Here is a 17,721-nt window from a genome sequence, read left to right on the forward strand (position 1 = left end):
TTTTTTTTTTTTTTTTTTAATTTTTTTGTAGGTTTTGAATAATTATTTATTTGAAAATTTAAAAAAAAAATTTTCCGGGGTTTTCCTACGATAAAAAAAAAAAATTATTATTATTATTATATTATTTGTAAAATGGAATATCAAAAAAATGACGAAGGAAAAGAATTTGTATCATCGAATAAAGATGACGATGTTAAAATCGAAAATGAAAAAACATATTTTGAAGTTCGAAATGATGTTAACGAACCTGAATGTAAAAATTGTCCGAATCAATTAAAAGAGGGTAAGATTATATGTTAACGTACCGTTTGTGTTTGTTGTTGTTGTTGAAAAAGAAAAACCAAAAAGTATAATAATTTGTTCAGGTACTTCTGGTACAAAACCAAGCGACGTTAGAAATGGAGATTTAGTATCGTTATTGTTAGCAGCAACTCCTCCCTATCTTTACAACATACCATTAGTACCGCAAACATTTTTTTTCAGTGAAATGTTGAAAAGTTTTGTACAAGCTAAAACAGAAAGGCAAAATTATAAAATACAACAAGTAAGTTTGTTTTTCTCTATAATTTTATTATTATTATTATTTTTTCGAATTTTGATTATTTGTTTATTTTGATTAGGCTCAAAGCAGGAGACAGAGAAAACGATCTTGGAGAGAATTAACACCTCCAAAATCATTTTCTCACGATTTAAAAGAAAAACCCCTTGAATTAACAATACCGAAACAGGTTGAAGAAAAGTCTAAAAATCCGACGGAAAAAATAACAAATAAAAAATATTTTATAAATGGAAATGAAAATAAAAAATATCAACCCGGAAACAAATTGAGTTCTAGTAATTTTACCGTTGAAAAATTGGCTAATTCAAGTATAAAAACCGATTCGGAATCTGTGAATACAACAGGAGAATTAACACCACCAGGACCTCCTCCTCCTCCTCCTCCTCCTTTGTGGTATCCCCTTTTATATCCGCCTCATCCACCCTACGGAATCGATCCATTTCATTTTTTTATTGACTTTCGGGTGGGTAAACTCCTTGAAGTTGGATCACATTCGGTTGTCAATCAAAATTAAAAAAGTGACGAAACCAAATAAATTTTCCAGGTTTCCGCTCACTTTTGGAACCGGAACCTAGCAACCGATCATTTTAACAACGATAATATATACACTCCCTTATTTCGCAATAACAATAATGAAGATTTTAACACTTCTTCTTCTTCTTCTTCTTCTTTTGTAAGCAGACACAATTCCGCGTTTACCGTACCGACATCTAAAAACAACGAGAAAATTATTAAAAAATATAAAAAAAGAAAAAACTTACCAAATGTACATTACGTTAATACGAGTTTAAAACGTATATACAAATCTCTTGGTAGCAAGGAAAATGAAGAAACGTCATTGTCCGAAAAGGTACCTGAAAATAAAGATTTAAGAGCTTTAATCGGATTAGAATTAGTTGTAGATTATTTTAAACAGGAAAATGACAAAGAATATGAAAAAACAAATGTGATTACCAATTCTGATGAAAATTCTTCTAAACTTTTAACAGTAGAATAGAGAGGAACCATTCATCCAAACAGTGGGAATGACTAATCATTCATATTGTTCTTAATACCTGTAATAAAAATAAATTCAAAGCTTTAGAAAGGTTAATAAATAATTTTTTTTTTAGAATATTTAAATGCTTGAAAACTATTGTAAATTCTTTTTTTTTCTGAACATTTGTAGAAATTAATTAAATATAAATGTTACCATTAAAATCTAAATTTTTTTTTGTTTCATTTCATTTACACCTGTTCCTATACATAAATATATGTTTACACAATGAAAATTAATTAAATTTACATTAAACAATCAAATAAATATTAAAAGTAATCTTGTTTGCGGTTGTGTTGTTGTTGTTGTTATTATTACACAAACAAATAGCAAAACAATCATATTATAAATATAATGAGAAATAAAAAATTTTAATTTAATTTATAAGTGAGATGGCATATTTGAATGAAAACATTATTAATAATAATAATAATAAAATGGTGTTTAGAAAAATACTTGCATTATAAACAATGTCTACATAAGTGTACATAACTGCTAATCCATGAATGAATGAATGATTGATTGGTTAATGCAATAATTATCCTCCACATACATAATCTGTGTATCTGAAAATAAATAAAATAAAATTAACATTATTTATTGAAAATCATCAAAATGAATAATTATTATTATTATCAATTGATATGTGTAAGTGAAACAAGTTTATGAGAACAAAATAAAATAATAATTGTAGCCAAAAAACATTTCAACATTATTGAATTGCCAAAATGCAATTTTTTTTTTTTTTGATAATATTGAAATTTTTTCTAAAAAAAGTTAAAATTTCAATAAAATCTCATATAGTTCACTCTGTTTAAATTTAAATCAATTTTAGAATTAATTAAATAGATTTTAACAAAAAAAGGAAAAAAAGTTTATGACAGTAAAAAAAAAAAAAAAAAAAAACCTTAATATTCTATCAGCAAAAATTTTGCCAATTAAAGGCTAAATGTGCGGCCATTTTGATTTTTTATCGTGATCTTGATGAAATTAAAATTGTTTTTTTTTTTTTATACGCTCTTCCACTCATCCTCTAATACGAAAATTGATGATTTTGAGAGGCACAATATATCTAAAAAAAAAAAAAAAGGAAATAAGCGAAAATTTAAAACGAAAAAAGAGAAAAAGAGATTCAGATGCGAGGAAAAAGAGAATGGGGATTAACAATTTTTTTTTTTTTTTGAAAAAAAAAAGCTACAAATACTCACACCATTTTTTTTTTTTTCTAATTTGCAACTAAAGCTTTTTTTTTTTTTTTTTTTTTTTTCTTTTTGAACTCATCATTCATCTGGTTTCAATATTTTCCCATAAATTAATCTGCCCGGTTTAATTTTTGTCGTTTTGACTGTTAAAACGAGAGAAAAAGAGACAGAAAAAAATAAATAAATAAAATTCGAACGTTATGTAAACCCATTTTGATTCAAATCACCCCCAAAAAAAAAAAAAAATTCATTTTCATCTCGTATTATTATTATCTTCTTTTTTTTCCCTATACATTTACTCTATTCCATTTATTAAAACTTTAATAATTATTTATTGATTTTTATTATTAACGATACTAGTAATTAATTATCGAAATTAACATGTTCGAAAATAAATGATATAAAAAACAATACATTACCACACCACTTTAACCGCCAAAATGGTTTTGATCCTTTGAACCGTAGTAAATTTGCTATTATTTATATTTTGCTACCTTTTATTAAGCAAACAAAAAAATCCGCGCCAAAATTTTCTAACAATTATCATAATTAGTAAACAACAATAACAACAACGTTCGGTTTGTAAATAGGTTATAAATTTTAATTTTATTTTTAAAAAACGAATTAATTAAGATTAATAATTTGTTGGGTGATAAATTTTTATTGTTTTAATAAGTTTTATTTTCGATTGTGATTTTAAAAAATTACGTTTATGTGGAGAAAAAAAAAAAAAATGAAAGCTGCACATGTTTCGTCATGAAATTCAAAGTGAAAATTTTATAACTTAATACGAGAATTTTTTTTCCTTTTTTTCCCCCCCAAGTTAAAATTTCACTTATTTCCATTAATTTACATAAATTTTTTCCTTTCGGTCCAACTTTTAAACGTGTTTTCTCTACCCACTATTAAGGGTTTCATTTTCCACTCATTCTATATTCCATATTTGACGCAATTATAAAAAAATTTTTTTTTTTTTATTTCGTTTCGAAAACTTTTTTTTTTTCCCCGTAACATAGATTTATTTAATCAAACCAAACGTAAGTCGTTAGTTAAAAAAAAAAAAAAACATCAAAATTGTTTTCCCTATTTCCTTCTTTTTAAATGACAGGTTTTTAAAAATTGTAACGACGCATTAAAAAATATATTCCTCTGAGAATATATATATATATACATAATAATTTTTAAAAAGATTAAATACTTTATATAAACCTAATAAGAGATTGGGTTCTTTTTATATTTTTTTTTGTTGTCATTTATTTAAAAATTCTAAAATATTCTATGCAATAAGTTTTTTTTTTCTTCTTCTTTCCTTTTCTTTTCTTTTCTTCCTGGAGATATTTATTACTTTTAAGATTAATTTCAGTCATTTTCGATTTTATAAAAAAAAAAAAAAAAAAAAAGGAGGACTAACAACTCCCTACTTCTGTACTTATTTTTCCCTTCTTCCTTTTTTTTTTTTTTTTCCTTTACTTAATCTAATTAATTTCTTTTTTAATGATTCAAAAGTCTTATTAATTTTTAAGAAAAAATAATAATAATAATTATAACATGAACAGACAATTTAAGGGTTGACATTCTTCAAAGGTATACCAAAATTTTAAATAAATACAATATTTAAATATTTCATCACAATTCGTTAAATAATCAAAACAAATTATTATTATTATTATTATTATTATTATTATAACATATAACATAATTATTATTAATAATTAAAAAATTAAAATTTTTTTTTCAAGTTTTAAATGTAACAATCCTTATAAAAACAGAAATTTAATGTTTTTTAATAAAAATTCTTTTAAATAAATATAAAAACAGTTTTTTATTATAAATAAAAAAAAAAAAAAAAAAAAAGTTCAAATTAACAACCATTAAAAAAAAAAAAAAAAAAAGAACGAGTAAAACAAAATTTACTATTTTAATATATATTTATTGTTTTTTGTTTTTTCATCAACAGGCACTGAAATCAATATATATTATTAATTAATTATAATAAATTTATTGTTAATTTTCTTTTTAAAACAAATTATTATTATTATGATGATGATGATGATGTTCCTTGTAAACTCAATCTGAGATTGTTAGAGGGTCGAAGTGGCGTCCTTGCATACGTTGAATCGGGAAAACGTTCGTGATATCTTTCCAACCGCAAATATTTAACCGTTATTAAAGCCCCTGAAAATTTATTTATTAGGAAAAAAATTATTTTATATCTTAGTAGGAATTGGAAATAAAAAAAAAAAAAAAAAATGAATATTAACCATCGAACCAAGATCCGTGTAATTGCCTGTAAGCGATTCCCGCATCTAAAGGTGAGGCGCATTTAACGTAAACGCAACCTTCCTTCGATTCCTTATCGACGGAAAGGTGAACGATTTTCGAACCTTCGCATTTTTCAACGATTGCATCTTTTACTTTTAAAATCCAATCCGGACCGTAATCCCTAAAAAAAAATTAAATTCTTTTTGTTAATTAAAAAAAAAAAAAAAAACGTGGCAAAAGTCATTCGATATATATATAAATATTCTCAAAAAATTTAAATCTGGTGACACGATTTTAATAATTACTTGTCATGTTTAAACATATGTCTGATTTTTAGGCACTGCGTAGGTGACAACGGTAAAGAATTCATGGATCCTTCTGAAGTTTCGAAAGCTTCTCCTTGCCAAACTCTGTCCGAACATCTTTTAGCTTCTGCTTTCAAACTGGACCTTTAAAAAAAGTTAAATGGAAAATTTTTTGCGTGCGACAAATAATTGCAATGATTGATAAAAAAAAAAAAAAAAACACTGATGATGTTTGAAATACTTACAAATCTGGATAAAGTTGATTGGATGATTCATTTCCGGAATCCGCGTCCATTTGTGAATTGTTTGTGGGTTTATTTATTGTTGGTCCGAGCCATCTCCAAACCCTCGTATTTTCTCCCCAAACTTGTTGAACTTCCGTTCTTATTCTGGATTCGTTTTCTTCGATAAATTTGACGGCTTTATCCCAAATATTTGCCATTTCTAAAATTATTATAACAATAAAGTGAAATTTAAAATTTACAGATTCCAATAGAAGAAATTAAATAATAATTATTTACTTTGTCTCTCCGTTGGATGTATTAACGTGTCGTGCACGTGTCGGACGGAAACATAATCTTGTGGAATACTCGTCAGGGAACCGTTAGAGTCAATTCCGCTATTCGCTCTATCAGCAGATTCTGACATGTATTCTAAAATTTTTTCCACGATTGCCATGGTTTTATCATTTTCTTCTTTTTTGGACCGCTTATAATATCTCCAGATGACAACCAGGAAATACAATATAACACCGGCTAAAAAAAAAAAACAAAAAATTTTTTTATTAAATGAATTTTAAGTAAGCAGATTATTATTAAATATTAATTATCTACCGAATGCAGTAACGGCTATCGTAAACAGGGCTTTATAAAAAAGTCTCATGAGGTAACAAGTCCAAGGAATTGATAAATATCTACTTTCGAATATGTAAGCATTATTTTTAATGTCGCTAGGACCAACATCTTCAGCTATGTAACCCTTAACGGGATAATCAGACTCTTCTTTTAAAGATATGCCCCAGTGTTTATTTGCCCAAATCAAAAGTTTCAAGTTTCCTATACCGTTTTTCAAAGATTTCAATTCCTAAAAGAAAACAATGTTTTTTTTTTAAGTTCAAAAAACAAAAAGTTTAACAAGCATATTAGAATTTTTTTTCTTATTACATTGTCTCGTCTGGTTCGTAACAAAAAGTTAAATATTTCTCTTTCTGTCATGTAAGGTTTTGGCATGGATCCATCTTCCAGAGGAGGCCCACAAACATATCTTAAATTTCGAGCTTGTAATTCTAAATGAACATCTTTGTACAATCTTATAGCATATGATAAATCTTGTTTAGGAATACAGTTATCCTGTAAAAAAAAGAAAAAAAAACTTTTAAATTTAGGAATTTAAAAAAATTTACATTTAAATTTAGGAATTTAAAAAAATTTACATTTAAATTTAAAATTATATTTATGAATTATTACCCCTGGTTGTTCATCACTGCATATCGGATAGTTGTGAACTGATTTTCCACCAATCCCTGCCCTTTGGCTCACTTTAAAATAAGCTAATGCAAGCCATCCAAAAAACAGTAGAAACAATCCTAACAGAATCATTGACAATAACTGACTTTTGCTACTGTACCATGTTTTACTACTGCCACTAGTTGAAATGTTTTTTAAATTTGCATATTGCAATACTGATTTAATTGGTTTTGTCCAGTCTCTGAAAAAGTAAGTAAAAGATTCATTACTTTATGAAAGTTATATTTTATTTAAAAAAGAAATTACCTGAAGTTAAAAGTCTTAGAGGCAATATTAACATTTTTCCATTTATCTGTAATAACATCATCTTCTGCATCACTTTCCTTAATATCTAAAGGATTTAAAGTACCACCTCTATTACCTAGACGACCAACAAAATTTGAAAAAAATGGTCTGTAAAAAAAAAAAAAAAAAACAAATTTATGTTTCCGATTATAAAATCGTCACAAATTCTAATTAAAAAAAAAAAAAAAAAATGTTTGTAATACAAAATACCTTGATTCCTTTTTGAAATCATTTTTCAACCTATGGGACAACAAATCCGATGGAGTTTTTGATATGAAATTTCTCGTATTTGTATTATTAAGTCTTGATCTGTAACTTGATAAACTACCATAAGATAAGCCACTTTTCCTTCTAAGTATTGGTGATGAATTTTTAAAATCAGGCACATCAGAATCAGACCCTAAAAGAATGCATACAATCAAAATAACAAACTTAGCACCATGATAAATACAATAAATTTTAAAAGAAACTATGAATGAGATTGAAATTTTAATTTGATTTAAACTTACCTGAGTCAAAATCAAATGAGGAAGTTGAAGTACTGCTCGGTTTCACTATAGTTGAATATAAAGGTTGTTTTGTAGAATAATTCGGAGTGCTAAACCTAGATATTTTGAAATCGATATTATTTCGATTTTGATTAATTGGAGTTGAACAAGATACTTTTGATATAGAAGGCACAGAAGAATCGGGTACACAATTCCTTGAAATTGATTTACGCTTTGTCGATCTATAACTACTAGGAGGCGGCATGGAAACTCTTCCCAAATTTCTATTGCCGCCATTTTGGTCAGTATCTGATCCGGACTCATCAGCCGAACTAAATTGTGCTAAACTTCTATTTGAATTTAATGAAGTGCTCTTTTGTTTCATTAATATTTTAAGTTTTTTTAATAAAATTTTACGTGTAGTTTCAGTCACTGGACCAACGGGATGTCCATATTCTGCTAATTTTGAACGTAATTCACTGTCAGTCAAATTATCTGCATCAAACCTCGCCATTTTGTAATTTATATGTACTACCAACTATTAAAAAAATAAAATTTTGTAAACACACAGTAAAGTAGACTTATTTTTTTTTTGTAATTTTTACAAAATAATTTTATTATTAAATATAAGTTTATTTAATTATAACTCTACAAAATGGGAGAAAGGAAAGGAACAAATTTGTATTACCCTCCGGATTATGATCCCAAAAAAGGAGGAATTAACAAATTTCAAGGTAAATTTTGGGTTAATAATTAATCAAAAACAGTAAATAAAAAATGCCTTAAAAATTTAATTATATCATTAATATGGAAAATAGAAATAATAAAATTTATTAAAATTTACTTGAGTAATTTTTTTTTTTTTTTTTACAGGAACTCATGCTTTGCGAGAAAGAGCCAGAAAATTACATATGGGGATTCTTATTATCAGATTTGAAATGCCATATAACATTTGGTGTGATGGTTGTGGAAATCACATCGGAATGGGTGTCAGATACAATGCAGAAAAAAAAAAGATAGGAATGTATTACACTACACCCATTTATCAATTTCGAATGAAATGTCATTTATGTGATAATCATTTTGAAATAAAAACCGATCCTGGGGTATGTATACGAATGTCACACATTAATCTTCTTTTTTAAAAATTAATAAAAATTTGTAATCATTTTCTTAGAATTTAGATTATGTTATAGTATCTGGAGCTAGAAGACAAGAAAGCAGGTGGGATCCTACTCAAAATGAACAGGTAGTACCTGAGGATAAAGAAACATCTAAAAAATTATTTGATGATGCCATGTTTAAATTAGAACACACGAGCAAAGATGAGAGTACGAGTAAAAAACAAAATCCGGTATTAAATAAATTATTACAAAGAAATGATGATGTTTGGAAAGATGATTTTCTAGCCAATTCAGCATTGAGAAGGAGTTTTAGAGTAAGAAAAATGAATTTAAATTTGAAATTTTAAGTGAAATTTAAAAAAAAAAAATTTTCATTAAAATTTCCTGCATTTTTAACAGGCTTTCAAAAGAAAAAAAGAAGCAGAAGAAGCTCAAAGTAGACAAATAATAAAAAAAAATTCATTAAGCATAGATTTATTACCTGAACATCCTGATGATGTTAAATTAGCTTCTCTTTTATCATTGAAACCTTCACAGGGTAAGGAAACTTCTAGTTAATAATAATTGAGCATCACAAATAAATACCTATGACAATTGTTAAATGCATTCAATTTGTTTGAAATTAAAATTTTATTTTAGACATATCTGAAAAATTAGAAGAAACTAGAAAAAATATTATGATGAAACCAGCATTACCATCAAGTACGGGTCGATCCACAGTATTTACAGGACTCCGTGCTGAAAAGCATTTAAAAGAAACGGCTTTAAGCAGAAGTAAACTTGGTGTAGTGATTAAAAAACCCAGCACGTTAGTTCCAGAATATGTATCTTCATCTAGCTCTGAAAGTGAAACAGTATGAAATATTTTTCAACTCATTTAAAACGAGTAATTGGATACTGATGTGATACTCGCAACTAAACTTCACATGAATTTATTTTATGGTAAGTCAGTTCTTTAAAACATAAATTTTCCTAAAAAAAAAAACTATTAATAATCATTTAATTTTAATATGTTTGCAAAATATCTTTCAACAAAAATTTATACTTACCATAAAGTGTAAGCAGAATCGAATTTAAATTTATACGAGAGATCGTACTGTTAGAGTTTGTTTTAATTTTTCAATATTAATCGTTTCATTGTTGATATTTTTTTTAAATTTTAAATTAAAATTTGGTTTTAAAAGAATAAAACCATTATCGGAAAATTCTCCTTTTTCTTCAGTTTCCAGCCATACAAAAGGAGCTATTTTATCTGTAGTTATTGTAATTGTTGCTTCATTCGTATTCTGAGATTTTTTCACGGACGTGATCTGAAATTAAAAAAGTTTCATTTTGAAAAAGGTTCTTTAACGTTGCGATACAGGTACGAATTTAAACAAAAAAAAAAAAATTACTTCCAAATTTGGCGATTTTAAATTCTGTATTTCATAAAGTTTACAAGGATACAAAACATTATCGGAGACAAAATTAGTTGATTCGAGTTTAAAATATATAAAACACTCGTATTTATTACAATTTCCATCATTCAATAGTTTTTCCATTTCGTATCTCGCGTAAATTTTGGCGGAAGCTTTTTCCTTTGAAAAAAAAAAAGAAGAAAAAAAAACCGTTAGAATTATGAAAAAATAAAATACGAATCGATTGATTTAAATCGGGAATCGTACCAAAAACATTTGTGATGAAATGATTAGCCTGGGGGTAAAATCATTCCACGAGTATACAAAAACGGTTAGATTTGCATTGGGAACGTCGTTTAATAAATCCGATATTAAAAAAACATTTATAAGACCGTGCCTTGTGGTTTCTGGTGACACGAGCACCGGAGAAAAAAATTTCACGGCGTAGTAATGAAGCATTTTCCATTTTCCACCGAATTCTAAAATGAATGATTGTTTTCAATTAGTTTTTGGATAAAATAAGATGCCATATTTATTCTGTTGTTTAAAAAAAATATTAATCGAAATTACCAATGGATGACCAACTAGGAGCTTGCCAAACATCGTTTAATTGCCAATACATGGCTCCCATCGTGTGTCCCTTATTATCCCGTGTCAGTTTATTACGATCCCTTCTTAATTTTTCAGTTTCCGTTTTTGTACTCATAGCTTGCGATATCTAGGGTTGGGGAAAAAAAAAAAATTTTTTTTAACGGTAATCGCCATTTTTACTTTTATTTTTTATTTTTTTTTCCAAACCTGACTGTAGTAAATGAATGTTTTGTAAAATGATTCGGAGCCATCGTCATTTGGCAAAGGAAGTTGTTGAAGAATTAAATTTTTCATAAAATTGTTTCCGTTTGGAAGATGTTGTCTTTTATTCGTGAAGTCACTATCTAGTTTCCTATCGGATGGCAGGCTTATCGAAGAAATGCTATTAAACGAAGGCATGGATTGAAAACCATATTCGGAACCAAATCTCGTGTCGGGATATAAATAATCAATCCAACCGTCAAAAATGTAGTTGTAATAATGAACTAAAAATAAATAAATAAAATTTTTATCAATAACTTTTAAATTATCGCAGTTAAATTAAATTCTCTCACCATCTCCATAGAGAGCACTATATGGATCTTCTGCTATATGACCTTCTTTTTCCGATTCTAAACCGTTTGAAGGACTTGATGTTAAATATGACCTCGAATCGTCGTTTTCCAATACGACAGATCGTATGGTATCCACGTAAAGAGTTACGTAATCCTTTTTGAATAAATCGAAGTTGTTCTTCGTGTTGTACCTGAAACAAAAAAAAACGGTGTAAAATTAACAATAAAAAATTTAAAATAAAATAAAAATTAGATTTACCAATTTCCTCTTAATGCAGCTTCATTTTCATTATTTCCTGCCCATAGAGCAATACTCGGATGATGTTGAAGTCTTCTTATTTGTTGTCGAATTTCCGTTTTCACATTTTTAAGAAAATCATCTTCTGCTGGATACATGGCACAGGCAAACATCATATCTTGCCAAATAAGAATACCGAGTTCATCTGCTGTCTGAAATAACAATTCGTTATTTAAAAGAAATATTATTTTTTAATTTTTAAAATATTATAATCACCTGATAGAAAAAGTCTGACTCGTATAAACCTCCTCCCCAAACTCTCAGCATGTTCATGTTTGCTTGTTTGGCTGATTCTAACGTTTGACGAATCATTGTTTCGTTGTAACTCAACTCGGGTAAAATATGTCCTGGTATCCAATTGGAACCCTTTGCGAAAATGGGAATGCCATTTATTTTAAAATAAAAACTTAAACCTTTCATTCCCGGCGTGATTTCTTCTTGAATCAGTTCGATAGTTCTAAATCCAATTTTAATAGTTTTTTTTGAAGATTCAGTTCCATTTATCATTTTCATCATTATGGTAACGTTATATAATTGACTGTCTCCAAAACCATTTGGCCACCATAATTTTATATCAGACTGCAGTAAATAGTTTTTTTTTTTAATTTTTTTTTTACCGTAATTCTTTAAATTTATTTCATTACTTACTTCGGAAAGGAAAAAAGTTGTCGAATAAATATAATTGTTGATCGTTGATGAATCATCGTTTTCGTATTTTTCTCGTGTTAATTCAATATTTAAATTTCTATTTAAATCGTCATCGTGTGACAAATGACCCGAAAAAACATGTTCTGGAATGTTTTTATCAACTAATTCGGCAAAAAACTTTAATTGAACTGACCAAGTCGTTTCATTGAATTTTTTTGGAGTTGCTTGTATATCTCGAATCACTCCCAAATCATAAGCTTCGATTTCAACGGGTTTCCTATTTATTTAATTATTATTATTATTACATTTTTTTGTTTTTTAGATTTTAAATGGTGGACAAATCAAATGATATTACCAGATTCCAACTGAGGGAAATGCCGGACCCCAATCCCAAGCAAAAGAAGCTTGCATTTTCCTTAGGAAATTGACGTGACATTCGCCATTGTACGAATCCGGAGTGCACTCAGGTGGAATGGAATATTTTTTTTTTTGTAAATCGGCTAATTTATTAGCTTCGTATATGGGTGATTTAAGGGAAATCTTAAGGTTATTGTTCTTCTCCTAAAAAGTAATAAAATAATTGTGTCAAACATTTTTAAAATAACGGTGGGAAGGGGGGGACGTTTAAACTTACATTTATGACACTTTTAATTGGTATTACGTGACGTACGAACATGTTATTGACGGTCCCCAAAAAATTTTCATTTAAATAAATGTCTCCAACGGTATCGATACCATGAAATACCAAATTGATATTTTTTTTTTCTAAAACTTCTGGAAAAACGTCAAACGAAGTCGAATACGTCCAATTTTCTTTTGATACCCATCGGTAATCGATGTCGTTAAATCTATAAAATAAATCGTCATCCAATATTTTCGCGTTTTTCAGATCCGTGTAAATTCCTCCTGGCACGTTTCCTTTTATTTCTATACCTGTAAAATTAAATTCAATTAATAAAACTAAATCATAAATAAAATTATTATTAAAGTGTAATTTATGATTTTTACTTACTTTTGTTTCGATTCCGAACTGTCCACGTATAATCATTATTATTATTTGAATTTAAACTTATCAAAATTTCACTCTTGATCAATTTTATAATGAAAAATAATAAAAAATATATTTTATTCATATTTCAATGCTTTAAAATAAACGCTGTGCGTATATGATCTGGAGTGAATATTAAAAAAATTATTTTTAACGTAATTCACAATCAGTTTTTTTTTTTTTTTCAAATTATGTAAATTTTCAAAATGTCTGGCGTAGTATAAAAAAAAAAAAAAAAAAAAAAAAACAACATTACTGTATAATGAAGTGATTTAATTTGTAAATGAAGTGTTAATTTTTAAAGCAGTAAAGTTTATCAATAAACAAGTAGAGATAAGAAAAATGTCTTTATAAAATTCACATTTTAAATTACACGTTCAAGGAAATAAACGATTTAATAATTTTTTTTTTATAACTAATTAGTTAAAACGTTAATTTTTAAGTAAATTTTTTGTTAACGAATAAATTTTGGCACTTATTGTCTTAAAAAAATTTTAACATTGAAAAAAAAAACAACTACATTACGTTCACTACTTATAATAAATATCTAACGAATATTATTCTGTTAACTTAAATAAGAATAGACATTTTAAAATGAAAATATAGTTCGAATTAAAAAAATAAAGTTAAATAAATGATACGTAGCTTTGAATTACATAATGTGTAAATTGTTACATCGTTAATAAAATCTCGTTTTAAAAAAACAATCCGAATTGAATTTTTTTAGTACGAAAAATTCTTCCGTTATGCTCCTGATTTTTTCCATTCGGGAAGGTGGTGGAAATATCTTCTGCCACGGCACTTCGACCTCTTTTAATTATCACATGGCAGTATGCGGCCAATGAATTATTTCTTACTGAAATAGGTTATTTAATGATTTGTTATGTGCACGTTAAATTTTAAGTTTTAATTCGTAATTAATAATGTCGTGGTTATTTGGATATAATAGAAAAACCCCTTCGGATTTTTCAAGTATAACCGGCATCAATCCCCCTAGTTCCGAAGATGGAAGTGGTGATGATTTGCCCAAAGACAAGAAAAAAATGGAAGCTTACCGTTTTGATTCGGTAGCTTTGGAAAGAGCGGCAGCGGCAGCTAGAGAATTAGAAAAATCTAGTAAGAAAGATATTATTTTTCCATCAAATTCCTTAAAAAACAATCAATTTGAATTTTTTTTTTTTTTTTGTTTTTACCTCGATATATTTTACTTTTTTCAATTTATAATGAAATAAATAATTTTTTCTGATAAATTTTTATAAACTATTTGTAAAAGCACATTGTTTTATTTACCCTAAACGTTTCAAAGGGTTTAAATTATCACATTCTCTTTTTTTTATTCAAATGTTTACGTTTATTACATTAACATTATATTATACATTAAGTCTTTCTGAAAATTATATTTCTTATATAAATATTAATTTATTTTTATTTTGTCCATTCCTTTTTTAACTCACAATATGTATGTTATTTGCTGGTTAAATTATATTTCTAAAGTTAGGAGTTTCACAATTGCAAAGATTTCAAACTATTACATCATCCACCTCATTTTACTCTTTGTCCTTAACAATAAGTTATTATTTTTATTATTAGAAAATGCCAAAGAAATATTAGAATTGACTAAACAACAGGAGGCAACAAAGCAGCAAGAGTATTATAAAAAATTGAAAGAATATGAAGCACACATTGAACAAGCCAAAATTGAGCAAATACGAGTGGGAGATGAAGAAAAACGTAAAACTCTTGCCGAAGAAACGAAACAACACCAACTCAGGGCTCAGTATCAAGATCAGTTAGCTAGAAAACGGTTAATATTTCAAATTTTAAAAAAGCTTTCAAATTCTGTTTAACCTTTTTTTTTTTGTTGAAAATATACAATCAAAAAATGTTTGTTCAGGTATGAAGATCAATTGCAGCAGCAGAGGAAAACAAATGAAGAAAATCTTAGGAGGCAGGAAGAATCTGTTGCGAAACAAGAACAACTCAGAAGGGATACAGTTGAATATGAGTTAAAAAGAAGAGAAGAAGTTGATTTGAAAAAGTTGGAAGCTGAAATGAGAGCCAAAGCCAAAGTTGATCGTGAAAATCAAGATTTAACATTGGAACAAATAAAACTCAAAGCTAAAGAAGATAGAACCACTAAACTCGAATCAATAATGTAAATTTATATAATTAAAAAAAAAAAAAAAAAAAAACCCCCTCAGAAATTTAAAGTTATTAATTATAATGTTTTCTAAATTTTTTTCGATAATTTTTTTTTTTAGAACAGCTGGTCATGTGTTTGGAAATGGTTTGAATGCTTTACTCAATGATTGGGATAAAGTATTAACAGCTGTAGGAGGTCTTTCTCTTTTGGCTTTAGGGTTTTACTCTGCCAAAGGAAGCACTTCATTAGCGACTAGATTTTTAGAAGCGAGATTAGGTAAATTTATCGATTTTAATTTATCAAAGATGAAATCTATTTGGATTTTAAAAAATTTTTAATGAAATTTTTTTTTTTTTTTTTTTTTTGTTATTAGGAAAACCATCTTTAGTCAGAGAAACCTCTAGATTTTCCCTAATGGACTGCTTATTTAACCCGATAGAAAATTTTAAAAAATTGATAAGAAAACCATCGGATGCATTATCAGGTACATGTTTAAATCAAGTTTTATATTCACGTTTGGTATTACATTTTAACATTAGTATTGATAATAATTGTGTAAAAAAAATTTTAGGTGTTGTTTTGGCGCCAAAATTAGAGGAGCGTCTTAGAGATATCGCAATAGCTACTAAAAATACTAAACAGAATAGAGGAATGTACAGGAATATATTGATGCACGGGCCGCCAGGAACTGGTAAAACAATGTTTGCTAAGGTAATTATTTTCTGTTTTTCAATTTCGTTTAACCTAACGCCTGTTACAAATATTAAAGAAAAAATGTTTATGTTTAGAAATTAGCACTTCATTCGGGAATGGACTATGCTATATTAACAGGAGGAGATGTTGCACCCATGGGACGTGACGGAGTTACCGCCATTCACAAAGTTTTCGATTGGGCAACCACTTCTCGAAGAGGTCTTTTATTATTCGTGGACGAAGCTGATGCATTCCTTAGAAAGAGAAGTTCGGAAACTATTTCTGAGGATTTAAGAGCAGCTTTAAATGCTTTTTTATATAGAACCGGTGAACAATCTAACAAGTAATGTTTTTTTAACTTTTACTAGCCTGATATTAATCGGGGTACCAGATTGGATTCATAAAAAGAGCATTTTGATTTAACTCGGGGGGTTTTTTTTTTTTTTTTGTATTGTAGATTCATGTTAGTTTTAGCTTCAAACACTCCAGAACAATTTGATTGGGCTGTCAACGATAGGCTCGACGAAATGGTTGAATTTACTTTGCCAGGATTAGAAGAAAGGGAAAGATTAGTTAGGCTGTACTTTGATAAATTTGTTTTAGAGCCTGCTTTAGAAGGAGCCAAAAGACTTAAAGTAGGACAGGTGAGTATAATCATTGGTATAAGAAAGTTTTCCTTTGTCACTTTTGAAGTTGCTAACTTCGAATTATTTTTTTCCCCCCTAGTTCGATTACAGTGCGTTGTGTTCAAAAATGGCGGAAATGACAGAAGGCATGTCGGGTCGAGAAATAGCAAAATTAGGAGTTGCTTGGCAAGCTGCAGCTTACGCGTCATCAGACGGAGTCCTAACTGAAAAAATGGTTATGGATCGCGTTTATGACGCCATAAGACAACACAAGCAGAAGGTAAAATTGCGATATCTATATAAACATCATCTTGTGATATCAGGATTTATAAAAACGAAAAAAATTTTTTTATTTTTTAGGTGGATTGGCAGAGCGAACAAGAAAAAACGGATAGAAAATCATTGACGGAAAGAGGCAAAACAAAAGTAAAAAATGAATCTTCTTCTTCTCCTCCCTCTACCACTAATACTACTACTAGTACTACAACTACAACTGTTACCGATAAGAAAGTTTAATTGTAGAAAAAAAAAAAAATGTCAGGTTATCATGTTTGGTTACAGTAGACATTCGAAAAAAGAGAAATAAGTAAAACAGAACAGATTTTCATCGTTTTAAATCTCATTTTTGCATTTTATCAGTTACTCTCCTGCCCCCCCGCCTCTCCCCCCACAAAACAGTAAAAAAATGTTCAAAGTTACCCTAAAATTTGAATTTCATAGACAGTTTTGTGACAAAAAAGCAACAAAAACTCGGGTTAAGTTTTTTTTAAAAAGGAGTCTAATTTTTCGTTTAAAGTTTTTTCTTCCCTTCTCTTTTTGTTATTATTATTATTATCATTGTGGTTAGTTCATTAAGAATGTTTTAATAGATTTGTTTGTTTTTTTGTGCGAGAAGGAAAAATAAAAAGGAAAACAAAACATAATAAAATATTAAAG

At 27.8% G+C, this 17,721-nt stretch overlaps 5 protein-coding genes across 5 annotated transcripts; 3 read left to right on the plus strand and 2 right to left on the minus strand.

The window, feature by feature from the left end:
• Positions 1–132: 132 nt before the first annotated feature.
• Positions 133–1,556, plus strand: Phum_PHUM193440 (uncharacterized protein; the record flags this gene model as incomplete). The annotated part of the gene is made up of 4 exons (XM_002425289.1): positions 133–283; positions 366–489; positions 632–1,022; positions 1,104–1,556. The coding sequence occupies 4 exons, from the start codon at positions 133–135 to the stop codon at positions 1,554–1,556; spliced, it is 1,119 nt and encodes a 372-aa protein (XP_002425334.1).
• Positions 1,557–4,832: 3,276 nt separating this feature from the next.
• Phum_PHUM193450 (uncharacterized protein) lies at positions 4,833–8,177 on the minus strand (the record flags this gene model as incomplete). The annotated part of the gene is made up of 11 exons (XM_002425290.1): positions 4,833–4,972; positions 5,059–5,240; positions 5,365–5,508; positions 5,610–5,808; positions 5,886–6,119; positions 6,198–6,447; positions 6,528–6,713; positions 6,831–7,071; positions 7,137–7,244; positions 7,386–7,575; positions 7,685–8,177. The coding sequence occupies 11 exons, from the start codon at positions 8,175–8,177 to the stop codon at positions 4,833–4,835; spliced, it is 2,367 nt and encodes a 788-aa protein (XP_002425335.1).
• A 141-nt stretch (positions 8,178–8,318) lies between these two features.
• Positions 8,319–9,647, plus strand: Phum_PHUM193460 (uncharacterized protein; the record flags this gene model as incomplete). The annotated part of the gene is made up of 5 exons (XM_002425291.1): positions 8,319–8,397; positions 8,537–8,769; positions 8,841–9,101; positions 9,187–9,325; positions 9,427–9,647. The coding sequence occupies 5 exons, from the start codon at positions 8,319–8,321 to the stop codon at positions 9,645–9,647; spliced, it is 933 nt and encodes a 310-aa protein (XP_002425336.1).
• A 219-nt stretch (positions 9,648–9,866) lies between these two features.
• On the minus strand, positions 9,867–13,323 carry Phum_PHUM193470 (beta-mannosidase precursor, putative; the record flags this gene model as incomplete). Its single annotated transcript, XM_002425292.1, has 12 exons — positions 9,867–10,097; positions 10,182–10,364; positions 10,452–10,663; positions 10,755–10,902; positions 10,983–11,260; positions 11,330–11,520; positions 11,589–11,779; positions 11,844–12,206; positions 12,276–12,552; positions 12,631–12,836; positions 12,910–13,208; positions 13,284–13,323. The coding sequence occupies 12 exons, from the start codon at positions 13,321–13,323 to the stop codon at positions 9,867–9,869; spliced, it is 2,619 nt and encodes an 872-aa protein (XP_002425337.1).
• A 923-nt stretch (positions 13,324–14,246) lies between these two features.
• Phum_PHUM193480 (uncharacterized protein) lies at positions 14,247–17,301 on the plus strand (the record flags this gene model as incomplete). The annotated part of the gene is made up of 10 exons (XM_002425293.1): positions 14,247–14,439; positions 14,914–15,127; positions 15,218–15,478; positions 15,585–15,742; positions 15,840–15,950; positions 16,038–16,177; positions 16,255–16,502; positions 16,617–16,803; positions 16,886–17,065; positions 17,146–17,301. The coding sequence occupies 10 exons, from the start codon at positions 14,247–14,249 to the stop codon at positions 17,299–17,301; spliced, it is 1,848 nt and encodes a 615-aa protein (XP_002425338.1).
• Positions 17,302–17,721: the final 420 nt, after the last annotated feature.

This window comes from Pediculus humanus, genomic scaffold (assembly GCF_000006295.1).
Source record: "Pediculus humanus corporis 1103172107542 genomic scaffold, whole genome shotgun sequence".
Classification (NCBI taxonomy): Eukaryota; Metazoa; Arthropoda; class Insecta; order Psocodea; family Pediculidae; genus Pediculus; species Pediculus humanus.